At 61.2% G+C, this 21488-nt stretch overlaps 1 protein-coding gene across 7 annotated transcripts in view; it reads left to right on the top strand.

The window, feature by feature from the left end:
- Positions 1 to 17122, top strand: part of RALGDS (ral guanine nucleotide dissociation stimulator) — a 45702-nt gene extending 28580 nt beyond the window's left edge. For 4 of the 7 annotated variants that reach the window (XM_042963731.1, XM_042963729.1, XM_042963725.1 and 1 more), the window contains 17 exons: positions 2855 to 2965; positions 4383 to 4576; positions 5027 to 5125; positions 5999 to 6192; positions 6423 to 6754; positions 7477 to 7692; positions 8019 to 8122; positions 8589 to 8673; positions 9649 to 9717; positions 10064 to 10150; positions 10730 to 10762; positions 11130 to 11251; positions 11439 to 11534; positions 11835 to 12036; positions 12202 to 12444; positions 13924 to 14038; positions 16058 to 17122. In XM_042963731.1, the coding sequence (XP_042819665.1) occupies positions 2855 to 2965; positions 4383 to 4576; positions 5027 to 5125; positions 5999 to 6192; positions 6423 to 6754; positions 7477 to 7692; positions 8019 to 8122; positions 8589 to 8673; positions 9649 to 9717; positions 10064 to 10150; positions 10730 to 10762; positions 11130 to 11251; positions 11439 to 11534; positions 11835 to 12036; positions 12202 to 12444; positions 13924 to 14038; positions 16058 to 16233 (2478 nt within the window). In that variant the 3' untranslated portion in view covers positions 16234 to 17122. Of the gene's footprint in view, positions 1 to 2854; positions 2966 to 3400; positions 3999 to 4382; positions 4577 to 5026; positions 5126 to 5998; positions 6193 to 6422; positions 6755 to 7476; positions 7693 to 8018; positions 8123 to 8588; positions 8674 to 9648; positions 9718 to 10063; positions 10151 to 10729; positions 10763 to 11129; positions 11252 to 11438; positions 11535 to 11834; positions 12037 to 12201; positions 12445 to 13923; positions 14039 to 16057 lie in introns of those variants that run through there. The other 3 variants (XM_042963727.1, XM_042963726.1, XM_042963732.1) reach the window with 3 other exon arrangements.
- The last annotated feature ends 4366 nt before the right edge of the window (positions 17123 to 21488 follow it).

Here is a 21488-nt window from a genome sequence, read left to right as displayed (position 1 = left end):
AATGAAGGTGCCGTGATGTCTCCAGGTGTGTGGGCCCCGGCCGCCTTGTGAGACAGATGGCAGGGCTGGGGAAAGACCAGTAGGTCCCCTCAGGTCCATCCCAAAGGAGGTGGGGCGGGCGACCCCATTTTTCTCCTTTGAGCGAATGGGGCCTGGCCTGCAGTCATCTGGGGACAGGCATCCTGCTGGCCTGTCACCCTAAGAAGGCTGATCAGGTGACACACGACCAGATGCCACCCAGGCCATTTCTCCTTGTCCCTGGGGCTCTGAGCTGTACTCAGAGGGACAGCAGAGGGTGAGGCACAGAGGTGCCATGCTTCCAACCTCCGCTTACCGGGGCCTGGGGGTACCCTCCCCCCTCCCCCCACTTGAGCCAAGCCGTGGAAGGTCAGACAGTGTGTGGGGCATGGCTGCCAACTGGGTCTCGGGGACCCGGGGACACTGGCCCCCCAAGGACACAGCCATCCCTGTGGCATTCTTTTCCCTACAGAAGCCTCCCCTCAGGACATCTGCTGTTTGCTGGGCGGCTCCCATTCTCCCCCAGGAGCCCCCCAGCCCCTCGCCACAGACCTGCCTTCTCGGGCTGCCTGCTCCCGGGCCCGCATGCTGTGCACACTGCCAACAGGGTGGCCCAGGGTCACCCACAGGTGCCAGGGCCCTGCCTTTCCTGCCCTAGAGGGTCGGGGGCGGGGGGGCAGATGCCACGCTTGGCTGCTTTCCTTCTCTGTCCCTGCAAGGGAGTAGGAGCCGGAAACAAATGCCCCCCCCCCCCCCCCCCCCCCCCCGTCTGCCAGTTTCTGCCCAGGCTCCGGGGCAGTTTGCCTGAGAACCTGGTCGTCTGTCTCTTGGTAGATGGTTTCAATGGCGCCTGCACTCGGCATTGCTCTGAGCGTCTGGTTTTGTGTCTGTGGCGGCTGCTGCGTGAAGGGGCCGGAGCAGCCCCGCGTCTGTGTGACAGGGTAGCAACTCCCTGTCTGTCCCTCTCGGTGTCAGCCCTGCCCCCCACCCCCCACTGGCTTCAAAAGGGGGCCCCAGGGGGTGGGGGAGGGGCTCAGGAACCATGTGACACGCAGGCCAGCTGCTCTGCCAGCGAGGCGGGTGGCTGAGTGCAGGGCCTGCTCTCTGGCCCTGCGGGAAGGGGTGGGGGGGGTGCGGCGCGACTGCCTGGCCGAGGCCCCTGCCAGGGCCGGCCTTGACGGAGCCCCGCTGGGAGCCAGGTGCTATGTGGAGTTCAAGTGCAGTGCCCTCTGGCGGGTGGGTCCTGCATGGGGACCTCCAAATCGCTGCCACCAACCTGGGTGTTTTGGACACGGACTGGTTCCCAGCTGGGCCAAGTGTGGCTCAGAAACCCTGGAGAAGGGCAGGTGCTTCCACTCGAGCCTCGGCCTTTGCAGGAAGCATTCTGACCCCTGAGAACGTGCCTGGGTGGTGGGTCCCCAGTCCAGCAGGGGGACAGCTGGTCCCTGAAGCCTGTCTTCTCTGAGGCCTCTTCCAGGCAGGGAAAGGGAAAGTGAGCCTATGGCTCAGCTTTTCTGCCTCAGGAATCTCCCTTCCTCAGTGGAAAGGCCGGACCTCCACGTGTCCCGGCTATTTGACGGGCGTGGGCGTGGGAGGTGCCGCTCGGGGTTGGGGTGACCTCCGCCTGTGGTTCCCCCTGGGTTCCCAGAAGTCGGCTGGCTCTCTCTCTGGAGAGAATGTGATCGCAGTGGCTTCCCCGTTGGCATGGTGCCCAGTGTGGGAGGGCGGCCACAGGCCAAAGGAAGTGGTCTTCCCGAAGGCAGCCCCCCCAGGGCCCTCAAGGGTGGGCAGGAGGCGAGAGGCCCAGGCGCCCCATCGCTGCCCCCAGAGGCGCAGTGGGGACCAGCTTAGGCCAAGGGCTTCAGGGAGGGCACTTTCGCCTGGGTCTTCTGTAAGCTGCAGCCCACCTCGGGTCAGGGCAGTGACCCACACTCCCAGCTGCGGGTGAGGACCGGCAGTGTGGCCCTCTGCCAGCTGGCACCTCCCAGCTCCTCCCTCAACTCTCAGAGGTCCCCTTCCCACTGCGGGCTCGCCCTTCCCTGGACAGGGGCAGGTGGGAGACGGGGCTGTGAGGCCCGGGCTGATGCGACTAAGTGGCCTTAGCCAGGGCTTGATGGTCACGGCCCCCCAGAACAGCCTGTTCCATGGAAGGGGTGGCTGCCCCCTAAAACCAGGGCATTTCCTCTCTGGTCCTGGTCCAGGGAGCAGCCAGATGATCCCCCTTTCTACAGCCCTGTGATTTTGAGTCCCGTGAAAGCCCAGTCCTCTGCCCAGATGCCTGCACCGTCATCATTTTCACCCCGTCCCCATGCACGTGATGACGGACAGGGAAGGGGAACTCCTCTGTTACCCAAGAAAGCACCCGGGCTTGAATGAGCAGAAAGGGAAGGAAGTGGCGTCGGATGTGGCCTTCGGGGATGCCCAGCACCTGCCCCAGACCCGTGATGCTGACTCCGGGGCTGGGTCTGTAGGAGCTGCTGGGTCAGCCGAGGGGTGGGGGGGGGGGCATGATGATGAGCTGGGGAGACATGACGAGGGCCTGGGGCCCCAGACCGTGGGGGAGGCACCTTCCGGGTGGCACGAGCAGGTGGCTGGGGGTTTGGGAGCCTGGGGACTTGTCTCGCTCGTACCCAGCTTGTGGCTGGTGGAGTAGGAAGGGGGCGAGGCTGGGGATGGTGTCCACCTGCCCCGATACTACTCCTGAGAGCCCTCGAGCCGTCGGCCCATTTAGTCCTGGCCTGGGGATCTGTGTGGACACCAGGCCTCAGCTGCAGACCGGAGGTTCATGAGGCAGCCCCTGACGCCCCCGCCTGGTGGCCGGGCACTGTCTCCACAGAGCTGCACGCAGGAGATCGGCGAGGAGCTGGTCAACGGGGTCATCCATTCCATCTCCCTGCGGAAAGTGCAGGCACACCACGGCGCCAACAAGGGCCAACGCTGGCTCGGGGTGAGTGTGGGCACGGGGGCCTCCACCGCCGGGACCCTGCAGAGGCACGGGGGCCAGACGCCGCTCGGCGACTCTGTTGGGTTCCCTCCCAGGGCCTTCCTGCCTGAGGGCCCCACAGCCCCCCCTCCCAGAGGATCATGGGCCTTCGTGCCCCCCCCCCACCACTGTCCGGTCCTGGGCTCGGCCGGGAGCATCCCTCTGCATGTATTTGATGAATGTGAAAAAAGACACTATTTGGTAAAACATTTATATTTAAAAAAAATATTTTTAACGTTTATTTATGAGAGAGAGAGAGAGCGCACACGCACTTGTGCGGGGGGGAGGGGCAGAGAGAGAAGGAGAGAATCGGAAGCAGGCTCCAGACTCTGAGCTGTCAGCACAGAACCCGATGCGGGGCTCGAACCCACAAACCGTGAGATCATGACCTGAGTCAAAGTCGGATGCTCAACTGACAGAGCCACCCAGGCGCCCCCCCAAAAAGACCCTTTTCGAAAAACACAACAAAGGCACTTCCCTGCTTTTTTTACTTCACGTTAGGCTGCAAGTGATTTTGTACGTTGCCCCAGTTTTTCTCGTTTTAATTCCTACCCCCGGTTGTGTCAGGGGCCGTGAGCCCGCCCTTGCAGACCCTCAAGCCCTTCCGCTTCCGCATCACCTCGCTTAGAAGGGCTAGTTGACCCAAAAGGGGCGGAGGCTGAGGCTACTATATAACTTGCGGTCTCCTGGGGCACAGCCCTGTGACCCCTCCAGGTCAGAGGTAGGGCCGGACTCAGCAGCACAACATTCCAAAGGGGACGCCTGGTCGTCATGGTGATTCACCCTTTCATGCTCTAGGACCTGGTCTTGATTCCTTCCCACAGCTTTCCCCGGGGCTGCACTGAACATGCCGTATCTCTTCTCACCCCAGAATAAGCCTCTGTGTTCTTGTCTCTAGAATGGGCAGGTTTTGCCAGGGCTCACGGGAGTGATGCTCCTAATACAAGGAGGGGCGGTCGTTTTAAGTTCCCCTAACGGAATGGCCGGAAAGTGTTGGGTTAGTATTTTTTAGCCCTCCCCATCTCCAATTCCACTTTTTTTCCCAGTGCTTTATTTTATTTTTGAGAGAGAGAGAGAGAGAGAGAGGCAGAGTGCGAACGGCAGTGGGGGCATTGGGCAGAAAGAGGGAGACAGAATCGGAAGCAGGCTCCAGGCTCTGAGCTGTCAGCACGGAGCCCGACGCGGGGCTCGAACCCGCGGACTGCGAGATCGTGACTTGAGCTGAAGTCGGATGCCTAACCGACTGAGCCACCCAGGCGCCCCTTCCGATTCCACTTCTTAAGCTGAGAACCTTTTTCTGCTGGGGGCACGCATGTCTGCGCCCTTGCCACATGTCACTGGGCTCTTGGGAGTTCATCTGAGCCCCTGTGTCCCACCCCAGTGTGAAAATGAGTCAGCCCTGAACCTGTATGAGACCTGCAAGGTGCGGACGGTGAAGGCCGGCACGCTGGAGAAGCTGGTGGAGCACCTGGTGCCCGCCTTCCAGGGCAGCGACCTCTCCTACGTCACCATCTTCCTGTGCACGTACCGAGCCTTCACCACCACCCAGCAGGTGCTGGACCTGCTGTTCAAAAGGTGAGCGCGGCCCCCGCGCAGCACAGCGGCTCCCTGCCCCCTCCTGGCACCTTTTTGAGCCTCAGGTGTCTCGTGGGAACCCTGGGTGTCAGGAGGACCACCCCACATGGGGTCGTGTCCCGCTGTTGGGACAGGTCCCCCACCCTGTGCCCGGCCCGTGGAGGGGGTTGCCTGGGGCTGCCGTGCTTCCTCTCTGCCTCCGGCCTGGGTGTCCCGTGCCTGGGGCGAAGCTGCTCTCGCCCTCGATTCCATACGGGGGACCCATCCTGGGGGTGGCCAGGGAGGGGTCCCCGACCCCCTCGGATGTCTGTAAGGTGCTGGCTGGGCTTCGTTCACTCAACAAGTGGGCACGGAGCCCCTTCTAGACGTTTCGCATACCCCAGACCAGACTCTACCCTCCTGGGCTTCCGTTCTCGTCCAGAAGTCAGCCAGTAACCCTAGACATCATAGCAGGTACGGTAGATGTGATGCCCTCACGGCCTCCTCTAGATACGGATGCATCCTTCCTTATTCTGACGAGGACGGCGGACCCCAGGACCAACTGAAAAAGTGAGCGGACTTGGGAGCTGATGGGAGGACCCCCGTCTCCAAGGTGGGGGACATCTGGGGCGGGGGCGGGGGCGCTGGGCAGAGCCGTGGCTCCCACACGAGCTGTGATTCCTGCTGGAGGGCCGAGGGGTGGGGGCCTCTCCTGCAGGAGGAAAGGAGTCAGACAGCCGTGGCTGGGGTCCTGGGCCCTGGGGAGCAGAAGAGAGGCCGGGGGCTGAGGTTGGCCCCTGAGAGAGTGGGTCCCCCCCACAGCCCACCCCAGCCCTTCCTGCCCGGCCCCGACCCGGGGTCCCACACGGAGGCGTGGGGGCCACCTGCTCACCCATCGACCTCACACGTCAGTCCCCTGAGTCCAGCTGCCTGGACTGAGAATAGTGTTCCTGAGAATAGTGTCTGTGGGGAGAGGAGACCCCCAGGCGCCTCGAAGGCAGTACGGCAGCCATGGGTGCAGGAGCTGGGGCCGAGGGGCCATGAGAGCCCACGCAGGCTGGGCGGGAGGACGGGGCCTGTTCCCTCCTCCTCACACACTTACGCAGCACCTACTGTGTGTGGCCAGGGCAGGGACAGGGCAGACACGGCAGCCCTCCGCCGTCCTGGAGTTTACGCCGTAGCCAGGAGGCCCCCGGACAGACAGAGGGGAGGGGCAGGCCTCCCTGAGGAAGGCAGGGGTGCCCACACCGTCGATGGAGGGCTCCCTCCCGTGGGGACGGCCAGGCCCCCGCCTCCTGACCGGACCTGCCCCTGCCTGGATGGCCAGTGGGGGTCGGGGGGGGTGCTCAGGTGGGCCTGGCCTCTGGATGGAGGACCCGCAGGGGGCCGTGCGGAAGGAAAGGCCGGACCGCTGACTCTGCTGCCTGCCCCCCCTCCCTCCAGTGCCATCTCCTCCATTCTGGGCACCTGGCTGGACCAGTACTCGGAGGACTTCTGTCAGCCCCCAGACTTTCCCTGCCTCAAGCAGCTGGTGGCCTATGTGCAGCTCAACATGCCTGGTTCTGACCTAGAGCGCCGTGCCCAGCTTCTACTGGCCCAGCTGGAGCACGCAGAGCTCACGGAGGCCGAGCCCGAGGGTGAGAAGGCTGGGGTGGGAGATGTGTGTTCACGGGGTCCGGGCGGTGCTGGGCCACCCAGGGAGGAGCCCCCGGGGGCTGATGTGGGGCCAGGAGCAGAGACTGAGAGCCCCGGCGGGGGACCGCAGGGGGGCAGAGGTCCCGGTGTGGGTTCCTGGCCGCGGCTTCTCGGGGAGGCTCTGGGGTGGGTTCTGTCTCTGCAAAGACACCTGGAAACTTCTCTCCTGTAGCTCTGTCACCAGCTCCAGCGCCACTTCTAAAACCAGCTCCGGAACTAGAGCCGGCTTTGGCACCTGAGTCAGAACCAGAGCTAGAGCCAGCTCCAACACCGGCTCCAGAACCAGAGCTAGAGCCGGCTCCAGAACCGGCTCCGGAACCAGCTCCAGCCCCAGCTCTGGAACTAGAGCCAGCTCTGTCGCAAACTGTAGACCTAGAGGCAGCTCCGGTGCCCGAGCCTCCCTGGCCGTCACCTGTGGCTGCAGAAGATGGCCTGAATGAGAAGCCTCACCTCTTGGCCTTCCCTCCTGACCTGGTGGCAGAGCAGTTCACACTGATGGATGCGGTGAGCAGTTTTTCTCAGCCGGGCGGGGCAGGGGAGCACTTTCCTCCAGCCTGTGGTCCATTCCCTGCCATTCCCCGGCATATCCCAGCTCCGTTCCTGCGTGGTCTCTGGACTGTGGATGCAGAGATGGGACCCTCCCCACCCCATCCCTGTGCGCAGTGACGATGGATTAAACGAGACGGGGCTGTAGAAGGCTGGGCGGAGCCTGGCCCATTCGGTGGGGGGGTGGAGCTCACCGTGGTACGTCCAGCTCCGTGGGTCACCCCACCATCTGCTCGGGAGGCCTCGGCACCTACGAGGCACCTGCCACGTCCTGGAGTTTATGGCAGACAAAGCCTGTGGGTGGAGCGCCCGCGGTGAGCGTGCATCTGGACAGGGTGGGGGGACCTGAGCCACGATGGGGGAGCCGAAGGTGCCGCCTGGTGTGCGCAGCTGTGAGCCAGCTTCTGGTGCTTGCAGTGAGTGAGGGTGGGCGTCTGAAAATGCCAGACGCTCTTCGCTGCCCGTGTGTCATCCGGGTCACTCGTGCGCTGGGCGCCCACGGTCGGCGGAGAACAGAGCCCAGAGGCACGGCCCCCACCCCGGGCCTGCGAGGCTCGAGCCACATCCTCAGCTTTCCCTGAGCTCCAGCCCTGACCGGGGACCCTGCCTGGGACTAGGGAGACCGGGGACGCGGAGCTGGGCCGTGGCAGTGCTAGGTGACGCTCCCCCTGATCCCCCAGGAGCTGTTCAAGAAGGTGGTGCCCTACCACTGCCTGGGATCCATCTGGTCCCAGCGGGACAAGAAGGGCAAGGAACACCTGGCTCCCACTGTCCGCGCCACGGTCACCCAGTTCAACAGTGTGGCCAATTGCGTCATCACCACCTGCCTGGGGGACCGGACTGTGACGGCCCGGGACAGGGCCAGGGTGGTGGAGCACTGGATCGAGGTGGCCAGGGTATGCCTTGGAGGGGCCCTGGGGAACCCCTTTCTCGCCTTCATCTGCCCTCAGGGCTGTGGTCTGCGGTCCACGGCCCTGCAGAGACCCCAGCCCTCCCTTCCCAGCGGCTCGCTGGCCTTGATTCACACATCCCACTGCCTCGATGCTCACTGCCCGCTTAACGTCCTCCCTCGTGTTGAGCTCAGAGCCTCCTCCCTGGGAGTGTCACGGACGGGGGCCCAGGTGCTCGTTGGGGCTCCCTGGGAATCTGTGCCACCCAGGATGGAAGGTCAGAGCTCAGGGGACTGCACCCGCACCCCACGGCCCTTCTGTTCCTCCGCCAGGAGTGCCGTGTCCTCAAGAACTTCTCGTCTCTCTACGCCATCCTGTCGGCCCTGCAGAGCAACTCCATCCACAGGCTGAAGAAGACGTGGGAAGAAGTTTCCAGGTGGGGAGACCTCTCTCTGCAGGAGCTCCACCTGGAGGGACCCGGGACCCCCCCCAAGCGACTGAGCATTGTCCCCTCAGTGAGCCTGGGACCTGCCAGGAGGCAGCAAATCCTGAGGCCGGCCTGCTGGCTGGGGGGCACCCCTCCAAGTGTCCGTTGGCCTTAGGCCAGCATCTCTGCCCTGGGACTCAGTTTCCCTATCTGTCAAGCACTAGACAGAGCCACACTGGAGATTTCCCTGTGTTTCCTTGCCAGCCACACCACTCTGTCCCCTTGAAATCCAAACCGATCCAAACAGAGCCACACACGTGGAGCTCGCCTCCCCCGGCCCACAGAGCGCCCTGGGCCCAGCAGAACCCTGGGTGAAAACCACCCGTCTGGGCGGTTGGGTCCTTGGGTCCTAAATGGATGGGCACTCATACCCCTCCCTGCCATTCCCATGGTTCTCCTCCCTTCCCCCACCCAGGGACAGCTTCCGCATCTTCCAGAAGCTGTCGGAGATTTTCTCGGATGAGAACAACTACTCACTGAGCAGAGAGCTGCTCATCAAGGTAAAGTCTGGGCAGAGGAGGGAGGTTCTCGGTGGACGTTTCTTTGAAAAGTTCCAGTCCTGTCTGGGCTGGACTTTGGGGAGAGTGGGATCTTTTTGGTGCATGGGCCGGTGTGGGGTAGTTTGGGGGACAGGAGGCCCCGGTAATGGAATGGTGTGGGAGCAGCTGAGGTGTTCACAAGGCGGGGAGCAGGGGGGTGGCTGGATCGGCAGGTCTCCTGCTTCCTCCAGGCTGCTGGGCGGCTGGGGTCTGGGGTGGGAGGCTCCTTCCGTCAGCGCTACAGCTCAGGGTGGGCACACCCTGGCTCCCTGGGGACAAGGTACCGCAGGGGGTGCCAGAGGCTAAGTCCCGAAGGGGCTGCTCGACCTTGGGTCCAAATGAGCAGTCCTGGGAGGCAGCTCTGGGAGCCCTGGGGGACTCCTCACCCCGCCCCGGGGCAGGCGCCACAAATGGATCCCAGACATCCTGCAGGCTGTCACTGCAGGGCCTCAAATTAGCCGGATGACCAGTTAGCAGGAACAGATCTCCAGCCCACTCACCTCTGAGTCCCTCTGGGACCTTGGGCAGGTCACTACCCCTCTCGGGGCCTCAGTTTCCTTAGCGGGGGAGCGGAGGAAGGATGAGCCTGGGGTCCCTCTAGTCTCACGACTCACGGGGAGGCAGTGAGATACCAGGAGAAGAGGAGTGTGGGAGAGTTCTGTGCAGGGCCCCCACCTCGGAGAGGGCACGGGCTGCTGAGTTCTTGGAGACCTCCCGGAGGTGGGTGTCTTGCTCACCTGCACTTTCCAGACCAGGAAACAGGCTTGGGGAGGCCAGGCCACTGGCCCCACGTTCCCACACCCCGGGAGCGCCAGGGCACCCCACTGGTGGCAGCAGAGTGTTCGGACCAGTGACCAAGTACCAAGGTCAGGTCTGCTGGAGGGGAAAGAGCGGACGAGAGGAGGGTCTCACTGATCCTGTCCTCAACCCTGGCAGGAGGGCACCTCCAAGTTTGCCACCCTGGAGATGAACCCCAAGAGAGCCCAGAAGCGGCCAAAGGAGACGGTGAGTGCACTCGAGGCCGAGAGAGGTGAGGGGGGGCCGGCCCGAGGCAGGAGAGGACGGGTCGCCCCCAGCCCTTCCCCGCTGCCGCTGCAGTGACCTGAGCTCCTCTGGGCCCTGACAGGGCTGTGCCCTGACCAGCAGGGGGTCTCGAGGGTGCCGATGGCAGCTGGGCTCGGTGGGCTTAGGGGTGGGGAGGGTCCAGGGACCACAGAACCTCGGCGAGGTTGGGGTCTGTGGGCACTGGGAGGGAGTCTGGGGGAGACCGCTAAAGGTCCCCGGGCTGCTCCGAGTGGGAGGCTGGGGGAGGCCTCGGTCGTTGCTCATCAGCCCTACCCCAACATCACAGGGTGTCATCCAGGGCACCGTTCCCTACCTGGGCACCTTCCTCACAGACCTGGTGATGCTGGACACCGCGATGAAGGACTATCTGTATGTGAGTGAGCCCCGGGGGCCGGGGCCAGGCGGGAGTGGGGCCGGGGTCCTGGAGCCCTAGGGAAAAGCGCCCCTCACCGAGCCCTGAGCTCTCAAGCGCTGGGCACACCTCGTCTGAGGGCCCCCAGCCACCCCCACGTGCCTGGGCTCCTGCCCAGCTCACCAGTGAGTAAACAGAGCTAGGTGCCCAGCCGCTGAGGCTTAGAGCTGCCCAGGGTCTGGCCCAGCTGCCCACGGCCCTCCCTTGGGCAGCAACCACAGGAGGAGAGAGGCCCGGCCTCCAAGCTGGGCCTTCCTGCCTGACGCCTCAATCCTTTTGTCCTCAGAGGGCTGGGCCAGTAGTTGTTTGAAGCTCTGTCCCTCTGCCCACCACCCCCTAGATCCTAGGACCACCCCCTCCCCAGGCCCAGGGTGTGTGTGTGTGTGAGTGTGTGTGTGTGTGTGTGTGTGTGTGTGTGTGTGTGTGTTCTTCCACCCCGCCCCCTGGTGTATGCTGTCGGTAGTGCAGCCTGAGAGGGGTTGAGGGGTGGTCATGGGCAAGGGGACGCCTTCTGATGCTCGCTGGCTGTCTGCCTTCCAGGGGAGACTGATCAACTTCGAGAAGCGGAGGAAGGTGAGCGGCTGCCGTCCGTACGTGTTGGCGGGGGGGCGGGGGGGGGGAGTGGAAATCGGAGACCTGCCTCAGCTGCATCCTGCTTCCTGTTATATTTGTGGGGAGAATTGGATACACAGAGGAGGGGGGACCTCTCCCACTGGCGGGGGGTACAGGAGGCCAGAATCAAGGACAGCTTCCTGGGAGGGGCTGTTTTGTTAGAACAGAGTGGCCCTGGGCGGGAGTAGAGAGTAGGAGAGGACACAGAGACCCTGGGCCCCTGCCCCGCCCAGCACCCCCACCCACGACCTCCCCGGCAGCCCCCCTGGGGCCACACCGAGCACCGCATCCATCCCACCACTGTCCCGTCCTTCCCTCTGGGCCCCAGGAATTCGAAGTGATCGCCCAGATCAAGCTGCTCCAGTCGGCCTGCAACAATTACAGCATCACACCCGAGGAGCACTTTGGGGCCTGGTTCCGGGCCATGGAGCGACTCAGCGAGACGGAGAGGTGTGGCTGGCTGGGTGCGGGTGGGGCACGGCAGGGGCGGGCGGGCTGTGGTGTGGGATCTTGCTCAGGACCGGGCTCCGTTGCCTGGTGGCGGCTGGGCGTCTGGACCCCCACTGCCAGGCAGGTTCTGGGAGGGAGACCCGAGTGTGCCTCCTGCTCGCCTCACAGCTGCCTCTCTGTCCTGTAGCTACAACCTGTCGTGTGAGCTGGAGCCCCCCTCCGAGTCGGCCAGCAACACCCTCAAGGCCAAGAAGAACGCGGCCATCGTCAAGCGCTGGAGCGAGTGAGTGGCCCCGGGCTGGCAGGAAGGGCTCCCTCGGGGCTTACGGAAGCCTCAGGCTGAGCGCGACTGGGGCCACTTGTCTACCCTCCCTGGGCCTCAGTTTCCTCCTCTGTGAAATGGGGCGATCCTAAATCAATCGCTTCCAAAGCAGGGACAGACGTGGTGCTGGTGACTGACCGAGCCCTTGGCGCAGAGCCTGGAGTGCCGAGTGGGGGGGGGGGGGGGGGGGGGTGGGGGTGGGGGCAGGGGTGGGATGTGTCCCAGGGGAGGCGCCCCGAGTAAGCTGAGCCGTCCACGCAGCCGCCAGGCCCCCAGCACGGAGCTCAGCAGCAGCGGCAGCTCCCACTCCAAGTCCTGTGACCAGCTCAGGTGCGGCCCCTACCTCAGCAGCGGGGACATCGCCGACGCACTCAGCGTCCACTCGGCCGGCTCCTCCAGCTCCGACGTGGAGGAGATCAACGTGAGCTTCGTCCCGGAGTCCCCCGATGGTCAGGAAAAGAAGGTGACCGCCCGCCCCTTCTCCCTGACGGCCCTTCACGGGGCCCGGGGCCCCCACGCCACACCCGTGAGCGGCCGAGGGGCGCTCCCGGCTCCCAAACACAGCGCCCGGGGTCCCCCGGAGCCGAGCGCTGGCCTGGGCGCCCTGCTGACCGTGCCGTCCCCACAGTTCTGGGAGTCGGCCTCCCAGTCGTCCCCGGAGACCTCCGGAATCAGCTCGGCTTCCAGCAGCGCGTCCTCCTCCTCCGCCTCCACCACGCCCGTGGCTGCCACGCGCACCCACAAGCGCTCCGTCTCAGGGGTCTGCAGCCACGGCTCCTCACTGCCCCTCTACAACCAGCAGGTGGGCGACTGCTGCATCATCCGCGTCAGCCTGGATGTGGACAACGGCAACATGTACAAGAGCATCCTGGTGAGCGGCGCGGGCGGGCGTCCCCGTGCCCGCGCTCTGCCGGGCCGCACGCGCGTGCTGGGCTCCGTCCCCTGCCCGCTGTCCTGGAGCCGACCTTCCGGGGGGGGGGGGGGGGGGGGTCGGGAAAGACAGATGGTCGGCGGACAAAAAGAAAGCAGCTTCCGTGGAGATCCGGGGCCAGGGAGGGCTTCACAGACAAGGCGCCCGAGGCGGGCAGGGAGGGAGGGGGGGAGGGGGGGAGGCAGGGAGGCCCGAGGTCCGGGGCTTGGGGCCTGGATCTCCGTGGCGGCAGACAGAAGCCGCTGCTGGCTGGGGTGACTGGTCGGGTGACTCAGGGCTTCTCTGCGGGGGTGGGCTGGTGGCCGGAGAGGCGGAGGGGCCGGTCAGGAGGCGGTCAGGCGGGGAGAACGGTGGCTACCAGGCTGGTGGCTGTGGAGGTGACGGGCAGTATGAGACGTTAGATGTCATTTAACGCTTGAGATCAAACCAAGGGGATTTGTCTCCAGACACTGTCTGTGCTGCTGGTGGGGGCAGGGACTCGCGTTCCAGAACTCAGGCTGTAGACGAGCCCTGTGCGCTCTCTGGAGGTCCCCCGTCCGGTCACAGTGCCCGCGTTCCCTGGGGCAGCGTCCTCGTTGGCCCCTGGCGTGTGCCCCTTCCTGGGTGGGAACCGGCCGCGGGAGACCTAGTTCGCAGCTAGCTGCACCAAGGAGCAAAGAGAAAAGGCTTTTCTCCCGGGGCCCCGCAGCCAGACGGCCAAGCCCGAGGGCCGTTCACAGGGACAGGCTGGCTGAGAGGGGAAACGTGCTTCCGAAAGAACCTCAAATATGTGAAAATGCACGCACGCGTGACCCTGTCCTCGTCCGTGCAGGCTGCCGTTAACAACGGGTCAGGTGCCCGTTGCATACCCACCGCGTACTGAGCTGCTCTCCCTGCCAGGAACTAGCCTGACTGTCCTTAAAGAGCCACCTGTATGACCCCACGTCCGAGGCCTGTCTGCACTCTGACCTTTGGGGTCGAGGCAAGACGGGCGGCCTGTGCTGGCCACCACAGCAGCCTCTAGCCAGTGCAGGCCTGGCCTACAGGCAGCCCCCGGGCATCTGGCCAGCTCCTCTCCTACCTCCAGAGCTGGGACTAGACGCCCTCTCCTCCCTGGGTTCATTGATCCCATTGTCCCGCCGGGCCGGGATCCAGGGGAACAGCCCCCGGGAGCAGGCAGGTTCCCACGGTGGCATGGGAGGAGGTGGCAGGCTTGTAGGAGAACGGGGGGGTGGGGGAGGCAGGAACAATGGGGAAAAGGCCCTCATCGTAGTGTGGGGGGCCTCCCGGGGCAGGACCAGGTGGTGAGGCGCCCGTGGACCCAGCCAGAAGCTGAGCCTTTGAACGCAGCGCGAGGCAGCTCCGAGGGTCCCTGGTGCTGTGCTCTGTGGGGGCTCTTCCCGGACCCTCGACCTCATGGCTGCCCCCTCCCTGATCCAGGTAACCAGCCAGGACAAGGCTCCAGCCGTCATCCGCAAGGCCATGGACAAACACAACCTGGATGAGGATGAGGCCGACGAATACGAGCTCGTGCAGGTTATCTCCGACGACCGCAGTAAGTCCGGGGCCAGGCGGGCAAGCTGCGGGGGGTGGGCAGCACCACACCCCAGGCCCACGGCCCCGCGCTCCCTGGGGCAGCGTCCTCGTTGGCCCCTGGCGTGTGCCCTTTCCTGGGCGGGAACCGGCCGCGGGAGACCTAGTTCGCAGCTAGCTGCACCCAGGAGCGAAGAGAAAAGGCTTTTCTCCTGGGGCCCCGCAGCCAGACGGCCAAGCCCGAGGGCCGTTCACAGGGACAGGCTGGCTGAGAGGGGAAACGTGCTTCCGAATGAACCTGAAATATATGAAAATGCACGCACGCGTGACCCTGTCCTCGTCTGTGCAGGCTTCCGTAACAAAACACCACGGGCCGGGGAGGGGCTGTTAAACTAGTGAAATGTATTGTTCACAGTTCTAAAGGCTGGAAGTCTAAGATCAAGGTGCTGGCAGCATCAGGTTCTGGTGAGGGCCCTCTTCCGGGTGGCAGACAGCCACCTTCTCGTGTCCTCACGTGGCAGAAGGGGCGTGGGGGCCTCAGGAATGGGATTATAATATCCTGACCTCATCACTGCCCCAAAGGCCCCAGTGCTTGGGGCATTAGGATTCCCACACGAATTTTGGGCACACACAATCATTCTGACCATAGCAGACGTTAACCATTGAAAAAAAATTTTTTTTAGTGTTTATTTATTTATGTATTTATTTTTAACGTTTTTTAATGTTTCTTTTGGAGAGAGAGAAGGACAGAGCACAAGTGGGGGAGGGGCAGAGAGAGAGGGAGACGCAGAATCCGAAGCAGGCTCCAGGCTCCGAGCTGTCAGCACAGAGCCCGATGCAGGGCTCGAACCCGTGAACTGGGAGATCGTGACCTGAGCCGACGTCGGACGCGTAACCGACGGAGCCCCCCAGTTGTTTGTTTATTTTTGAGAGACAGCACGCACAGGGGAGGGGCAGAGAGAGAGGGGGACAAGGGGCAGAGAGAGAGGGGGACAGAGGATCCGAAGCGGGCTCTGTCCTGACAGCAGAGAGCCTGACGTGGGATTTGAACTCATGAAACGTGAAATCGTGACCTGGGCCGAGGTCAGGCGCTTAACCGACTGAACCCCCCAGGCGCCCCCGGCAGATGCTAAAAACAGGCTCCGAGGGTGTGGCTCAGTGGGTCAGAGCTGGGAAAGCGACAGAACCAAGAGCAAGCACAGACTCGGAGCCGGGCTGCGGGGCTCGGAGAGCTCGGGCAAGGTCCTTAGGCCCCCTGTGCCTGTGTCCCCATCCCCACGAGAGCGGGGAACGAGCCAGGGGTTAATCCCTACGTACACCTGGCAGCACGTGCTGTGCAGGTTCCCTGTGCGTACTGTCCTCGCCCTGTTTTCTCTCCACGAGCCGCACATTTGCTGCCGGCCGTTAGTGACCCCCAGCGTCCCCACAAGTGGCTTCTAAACCCTCTCTCACCTTCTTGCACCATTTCGGTGGCGTGGGGAGGGGGACTGCGCAGGCGCGTGCCCCATCTTGCAGGGCAGGAGGACTGAGGCCCAGTCAAGGTAGGGAAAGTGAGGCAGGGGCGCGATGCTGGGCTACAGACAGGGTAGGAGGGGCCCAAGTAAAGCCTGGCATCTGCCACTCGGAGCAGGGAGGCGTCCTGGACCCGGGCGCAGAAGACCTGGGACAGGGCCTGCCCGTCGCTGGGTCCCTCAGCCTTGGTCCTGAGTAGCACGGGATCCAGGGGACGGGTTCTAGATTCCAGCTCGGGATGGTGGTCAGTGGAGGCAGCAGGTGTGCAGGATGGATAGCCCTTTTCTGGCTCCAGGCCGAGGCGGGGACTTAGGGAGTCGAATCCCTTTGTAACCAAGAGTCATTGGATTTCACGAGTCCCAGCAGTCGACCCTTGGCAGGTGTCCTTCCCAGGGGTCCTTGGTATTCCTGGATTTAGACTGGGCATCTCAGGCCTTTGGCTCGGGCCTGCCCTCGGTGGGGCGGGGTGGGGGCGGTTAGGTGAGGTCTCTGTCAGCACCGCTGACCCCCCCCGCCCCTCCCCCACCAGAGCTGAAGATCCCGGACAACGCCAACGTGTTCTATGCCATGAACTCTACTGCCAACTATGACTTTGTCCTAAAGAAACGGACCTTCACAAAGGGGGCAAAGGTCAGGCATGGCGCCAGCTCGACTCTCCCTCGCATGAAGCAGAAAGGGCTCAGGATCGCCAAGGGCATCTTCTAACTCGTCCCCGGTGCTGGCCCGCCACAGGGACCCCTCTTGCAGGGTCCGGCTGCCTGGGTAACTGAGCGCTTCCGGACTCCGGTGGCCCAGGCCAGGCGGGCACCCTCTGCCCAACCCGCCAGCTCAAGCCACCCCCAGACTCGTTTCACCCTCAACGTCTCCCGCTGCCGGGATTGACGCCTGCTGCTTGACAGGCTGACCTGGCCTCCTGTGGACCACTCGCCGCCTTAGGTGCCTTCTGCTCTCCGGAACCAGAGGACCAGCTGACTTTGGCCGAGGAGCGCCGTCAGTGGGCACTGCCCTCTGTGCACTGCCCCTCACACCTGCTCAGGTGTGGGTCACTGCCACCTGTGCCCGTGGGCACCCCAGGGTACCTGCTCATCCACCGGGTCTGACCACTGCAATTCTCTCCTCCGCCCGCGGGCATCGGCCCGTGCCCTTCTGGGGTCCCGGCCCCTCTCGGCCACCACACTAGCCTTTCCCGGGCCGCACCAAAGATCCCACCGTCGGGGCCAGCAGAGTGAAGGAGTCTCGCCCACCCCCTGCCCAGCCCTCCCCCAGGAGGTTGGGGTGGGGGGGAACCCTCTTCACAGATCACACTCCTCACCCGGTGAGTGAGGACGGTCTCAGCCGAGTCGCATTGACACTGAATCTCACGACACCGCGGGTGCCGCTCACTACCACACCCTGGGCTTCACGAGACCGCACGAGACGGGGGTTAGTGGGAAAGAAGGATTTGGGGGAAGGGGAGGGGTGTTGAATATTTGTATAAAAGGCAAAAACAAAACAAAACAGAAAAAGTTTACCAGTTGGGGAGGGGCAATATTTATTTGTTGTAAATAGCAAATGCTAGACTTGAATATTCTATTAAAATCCAGTTTCTACTATAGCCTGGGAGTCGTGGTTTTGTTCTTGCACATCCAGTGAGCTACAGACGCTCACCTTCTGTGTTCAGATAGGAAATCTTGCACGGCTGGCTTATTTGTATGGAGGAGAAGCGAGAGGGGCCAGCCCCCGTTCTCCGGCTCCCCTCCGGAAACAGGCAAGCCCGTCTTTCACAGAGCACATAGGTGCTCACCTCAGTGTCATTCACCTGGGCACCGAGCCCCCCAGAAACCCTGGGATTAGAGGCTGGAGGTACTTTCACAGGACGTAACCATAAGCCTGGAAACTTGGGTGTGTTTAAAAATAACATTGGTGAGGGGCGCCTGGGTGGCTCAGTCCGTTAAGCGTCCGACTTCGGCTCAGGTCATGATCTCACGGTTCGTGGGTTCGAGCCCCGCGTCGGGCTCTGTGCGGACAGCTTGGAGCCCGGAGCCTGCTTTGGATTCTGTGTCTCCCTCTCTCTCTGCCCCTCCCCTGCTCACACTCTTGTCTGTCTCTCAAAAATGAATAATAATAAAAAAAAAAGTTTAAAAAAATACCATTGGTGACAGAAAATCGTGGAGGAAGCCACGCCGGGGCCAGCCTATCCAAGAAGACGGTTCAGCCAGGGGGAATAACGATCAGAATTAACAGTCCGGGGACTCCGGGACCTCATCCAGCACGAGAACCAGGGGCGTGCTTGATGGCCAGCAGCACAGCGGGACGTCGGCGGGTCAGGCATCTCTGCCAGACCTCACGCTGACCACCAAGGCAGCAGGACAGAAGCTTCGGTCCCTGACCAACAAGGAATACAGGGAACGGCAGAGCTGGGAAAAGTCACTATAGAAACGGAAGACCGCAGCTCTCCAGCAGCCGAAGTAAGCCCTGGTTTCCAGAGTTACCACATTATCATCTCCAATACCCAGTTCCCAACAAATTGACAAAGTTTACAGAGAAGTAGGAAAATGGGGCTTGCAGGTAGGAAAACAAAACCGGACAAAGTGCCCGAGGGAGTCCAGAAGGTGAAGTTACTAGTCAAAGACATTCAGTCGACTGTCTTAAATACGCCCAGTGAGTTAAAGGAAACCACAGACAAAAAGCAAAAAAAAAAAAAAAAAAAAAAAAATCCCTAAAGGAAATCAAGAGAACGATGTAAGAACAAATGGGAAGTTTAACAGAGACAGAAAAACTCAGGGGTTCAAAGTACGAGACTTGACAAACTCACTAGAGGGGTTCAGTGGCAGAGTTGCACAGGCAGAAGAGAGAAGCCGTGAACTTGAAGATCAGGACGACGACACTGTGCTCCTCGAAGAGCAGAAAGGAAAAAGAGTGAAGAAAAACGAACAGTCCCAGAGGCACTGCGGTGACATCCTCAAGTATAACAACATGAGCAGACGGGGGGTCCCAGAGGAAGAAGAGAGAAGGGACCAGAGAGATTATTTGAAGTAATAATGGCTGGAAACATCCCAGATTTGACGAAAGACCCAGATCTACACACAAAGAAGCTCACTGAACTCCAAGCAGATAGACTCCAAGAGAGCCACGCAGAGATACGTGATAATCAAGTTGCTGGCAGACAAGGAGACAATCCTGAAAGCAAGAAGCGATTGATCGTGGACAAGGCACCCTCAAAAAGATGAAAAGAGGGGTGCCTGGGTGGCTCAGTTAAGCATCCGACTCTTGATTTCGGCTCAGGTCATGATCTCATGGTTCGTGAGATCGAGCCCCACGTCAGGCTCTATCCTGATAGTGTGGACCCTGGTTGGAATTCTCTCTCTCCCTCTCCTCTGCTCCTCCCCTGCTCATGCTCTCTCTTTCTCTCTCTCAAAAATAAATAAACATTAAAAAAAATTGCTGTAGCAATACACTGTATTTAAAGAGACTCACTTTGAACACAAATATACAAAAAGGGGGTGGCGCCTGAGTCAGTGAAGTGTCTGACTTTGGCTCAGGTCATGATCTCGTGGTCTGTGGGTTCGAGCCCCGCGTCGGGCTCTGTGCTGACAGCTCGGAGCCCGGAGCCTGCTTCGGATTCTGTGTCTCCCTCTCTGCTCCCTCCCCTCTCGTGCTCTGTCTCTATCTCTCAAAAATAAGTAAACGTTTAAAAATAAATAAAAAAATACCTAGAACAGGGTTGCCTGGGTGGCTCAGTCAGTTAAGTGTCCAACTCTTGATTTCGGCTCGGGTCATGATCTCACGGTTCGTGAGATCGAGCCCCATGTCGGGCTGTGAACTGACAGCGTAGAGCCTGCCTGGGATTCCCTCTCTCCTTCTCTCTCTGCCCCTACCTCAGTCTCTCTCTCTCTCAAAATAAATAAATAAACTTTAAAAAAAGAAAAGATCTAGAACAGGCAAAGTGGGACAAAAAGTAGAAGAGACTCTCGGGTGGGGGAGGAGAGAAGGGAGGACGGTGTTATTGACTAATGGGTACAAAGTTTCAGTTGGGGGTGATGGAAAAGTTTTGGAACTAGATATGGTGACAGTTGCGCAACAGTGTGACCGGCCCTAAAGTCACTGAATTGTACTCTCAAAAGTAGTTAAACTGGCACATTTTACGTTGTATATATTTTATGCCGATTTTCAAAGAACGACATTTGCAAAGACCATTTCCTGACCCGGGACGGTGGCTGCCCTTCTACGGTTTTGGAGGAAGAGGGAATATTTTCTGCTTGTTCTATTGGGGTTTCTGTTGACCACCAGTTAGGAACTTACGGATTTCAGGGTTAAATTTGAATTCCATCAGCGCTAAGCGGTGGCGGTGGGGGTGGGTGGGGTTGTAAGCAGATCAAAAATTTGCAATAGGAGCGCATTAGCCAGTGGACTATGGCCAGGCGCCTCTCTCTAGGGGCCCGTGGTCAGCCCTTTACCTGGACTGAATTCTTCCTGGGACCCTCGCCTCTGTCCTTAGATTTCCTCCTCCTGCTTGCTTTGAATCTGGGGGAAAGATTCGTAATGCCGCCTGAAGGCTACAGCCGAGCCTTGTTCCGTAAGCATTTCCGCTACCTATGAGCTAGGATTTTCAGCCTCCCTGCAACCCTACATATAATTGATTTTGCCCAGAAACACGCTCAAAATCCCCACCCCACCCCACCCCCCACCTCTCCCTGCCGGGCTCACGGCGGCTGCTCATCCTGGCTGGGGTCTGATGACTCCCGGCTGAATGCTGGTGGGGATAAGCGTCCTGCCAGTGAAAGACCACCACACCCCCCACCCCTGGCCAAGACGAATTCTGGAGCCATGTGCTTCTGAGGTCCAGTATCGGGCCATCACCAGCGTATAGACAGACTCAGTCGTGTTGATGCCAAATTGTCCTAAAGGGTAGGTAGGCCAGAGCCCTGAGAGCTTGAAGCGCCCTGGATGGCTGGGTTGGTTCTTTGTCCACGTCTGTGCTTTGCTTTGTCAGGGAGGAGATGGGTGCATTGAACCTTTCCTGCGGGGACGGTAGAAAGATTGTGCCGTGGGCGAGAGGTGTGTTACCAGGGTAGTAAACAGATGCTGTCCCCGGCTTCCCTGAGTGTCCTCCCTGGGCTTCACCATAAAAGGTTAGCAGAAAGGGGTAACACCTGGCCCATCGGGGAGCCTCCAGGACCCTGGACAGCCTCCAGCCTGCACTTCCGGTAATCATAGTTGACCGTTGAATAGCACGGGTCTGAACGTGCGGGCCCAATTCCTCACAGCTTTTTTTTCCCAATACAGAATAGTACTGTGAACGTATTTTCTCTTCTTTACGATTTTCCTTTTTTTTTTTTAATGTTTATGCATTTTTGAGAGACAGGCGGAACATGAGCGGGGGAGGGGCAGAGAGAGAGGGAGACAGAATCCGAAGCAGGCTCCGGGCTCCGAGCTGTCCGCACAGAGCCCGACGTGGGGCTCGAACTCACGGACCACAGGATCACGACCTGAGCTGAAGTCAGATGCTCAACCGACTGAGCCACCAGGCACCCCAGGAGACCATTTGAAATACCTATACAAAATACGTGTTAATCGATGACTTACGCTATCGGTGAGGCTTCTGGTCAACAGTAAAGCTGTTAAGTTTTGGGGGAGTCAAAAGTTCTATATGGGGGGTCGGCACCCCTAACCCCCACATTGGTCAAGGGTCAACTGTATTTTCACCTTCGTCCTCTGGATACCGCCTGTAAAGGCAAAAGCCAGATGAATTGTGGGATGACCTTGAGTTGTCACCAACTGCAGGTGCAGGTGTCACCCAGACATAGCGCAAGGCCGGCCTCTGCCAGAAAGGTCTTCTCCGCCCAGACCTGGATCCCGATGCCCCCACCACTCTGACACGGCCTGGCCATTCAGGGATGCGATTTCCTGAATGACAGGCAGGCACGACTATGCTTCCCCTCCCCCCGCCCCCCACAAACAAGGGCGAGAAGCGCCACATC

This window comes from Panthera tigris, chromosome D4 (assembly GCF_018350195.1).
Source record: "Panthera tigris isolate Pti1 chromosome D4, P.tigris_Pti1_mat1.1, whole genome shotgun sequence".
Lineage (NCBI taxonomy): Eukaryota > Metazoa > Chordata > Mammalia > Carnivora > Felidae > Panthera > Panthera tigris.
This window is presented reverse-complemented; position numbering and strand designations above follow the sequence as displayed.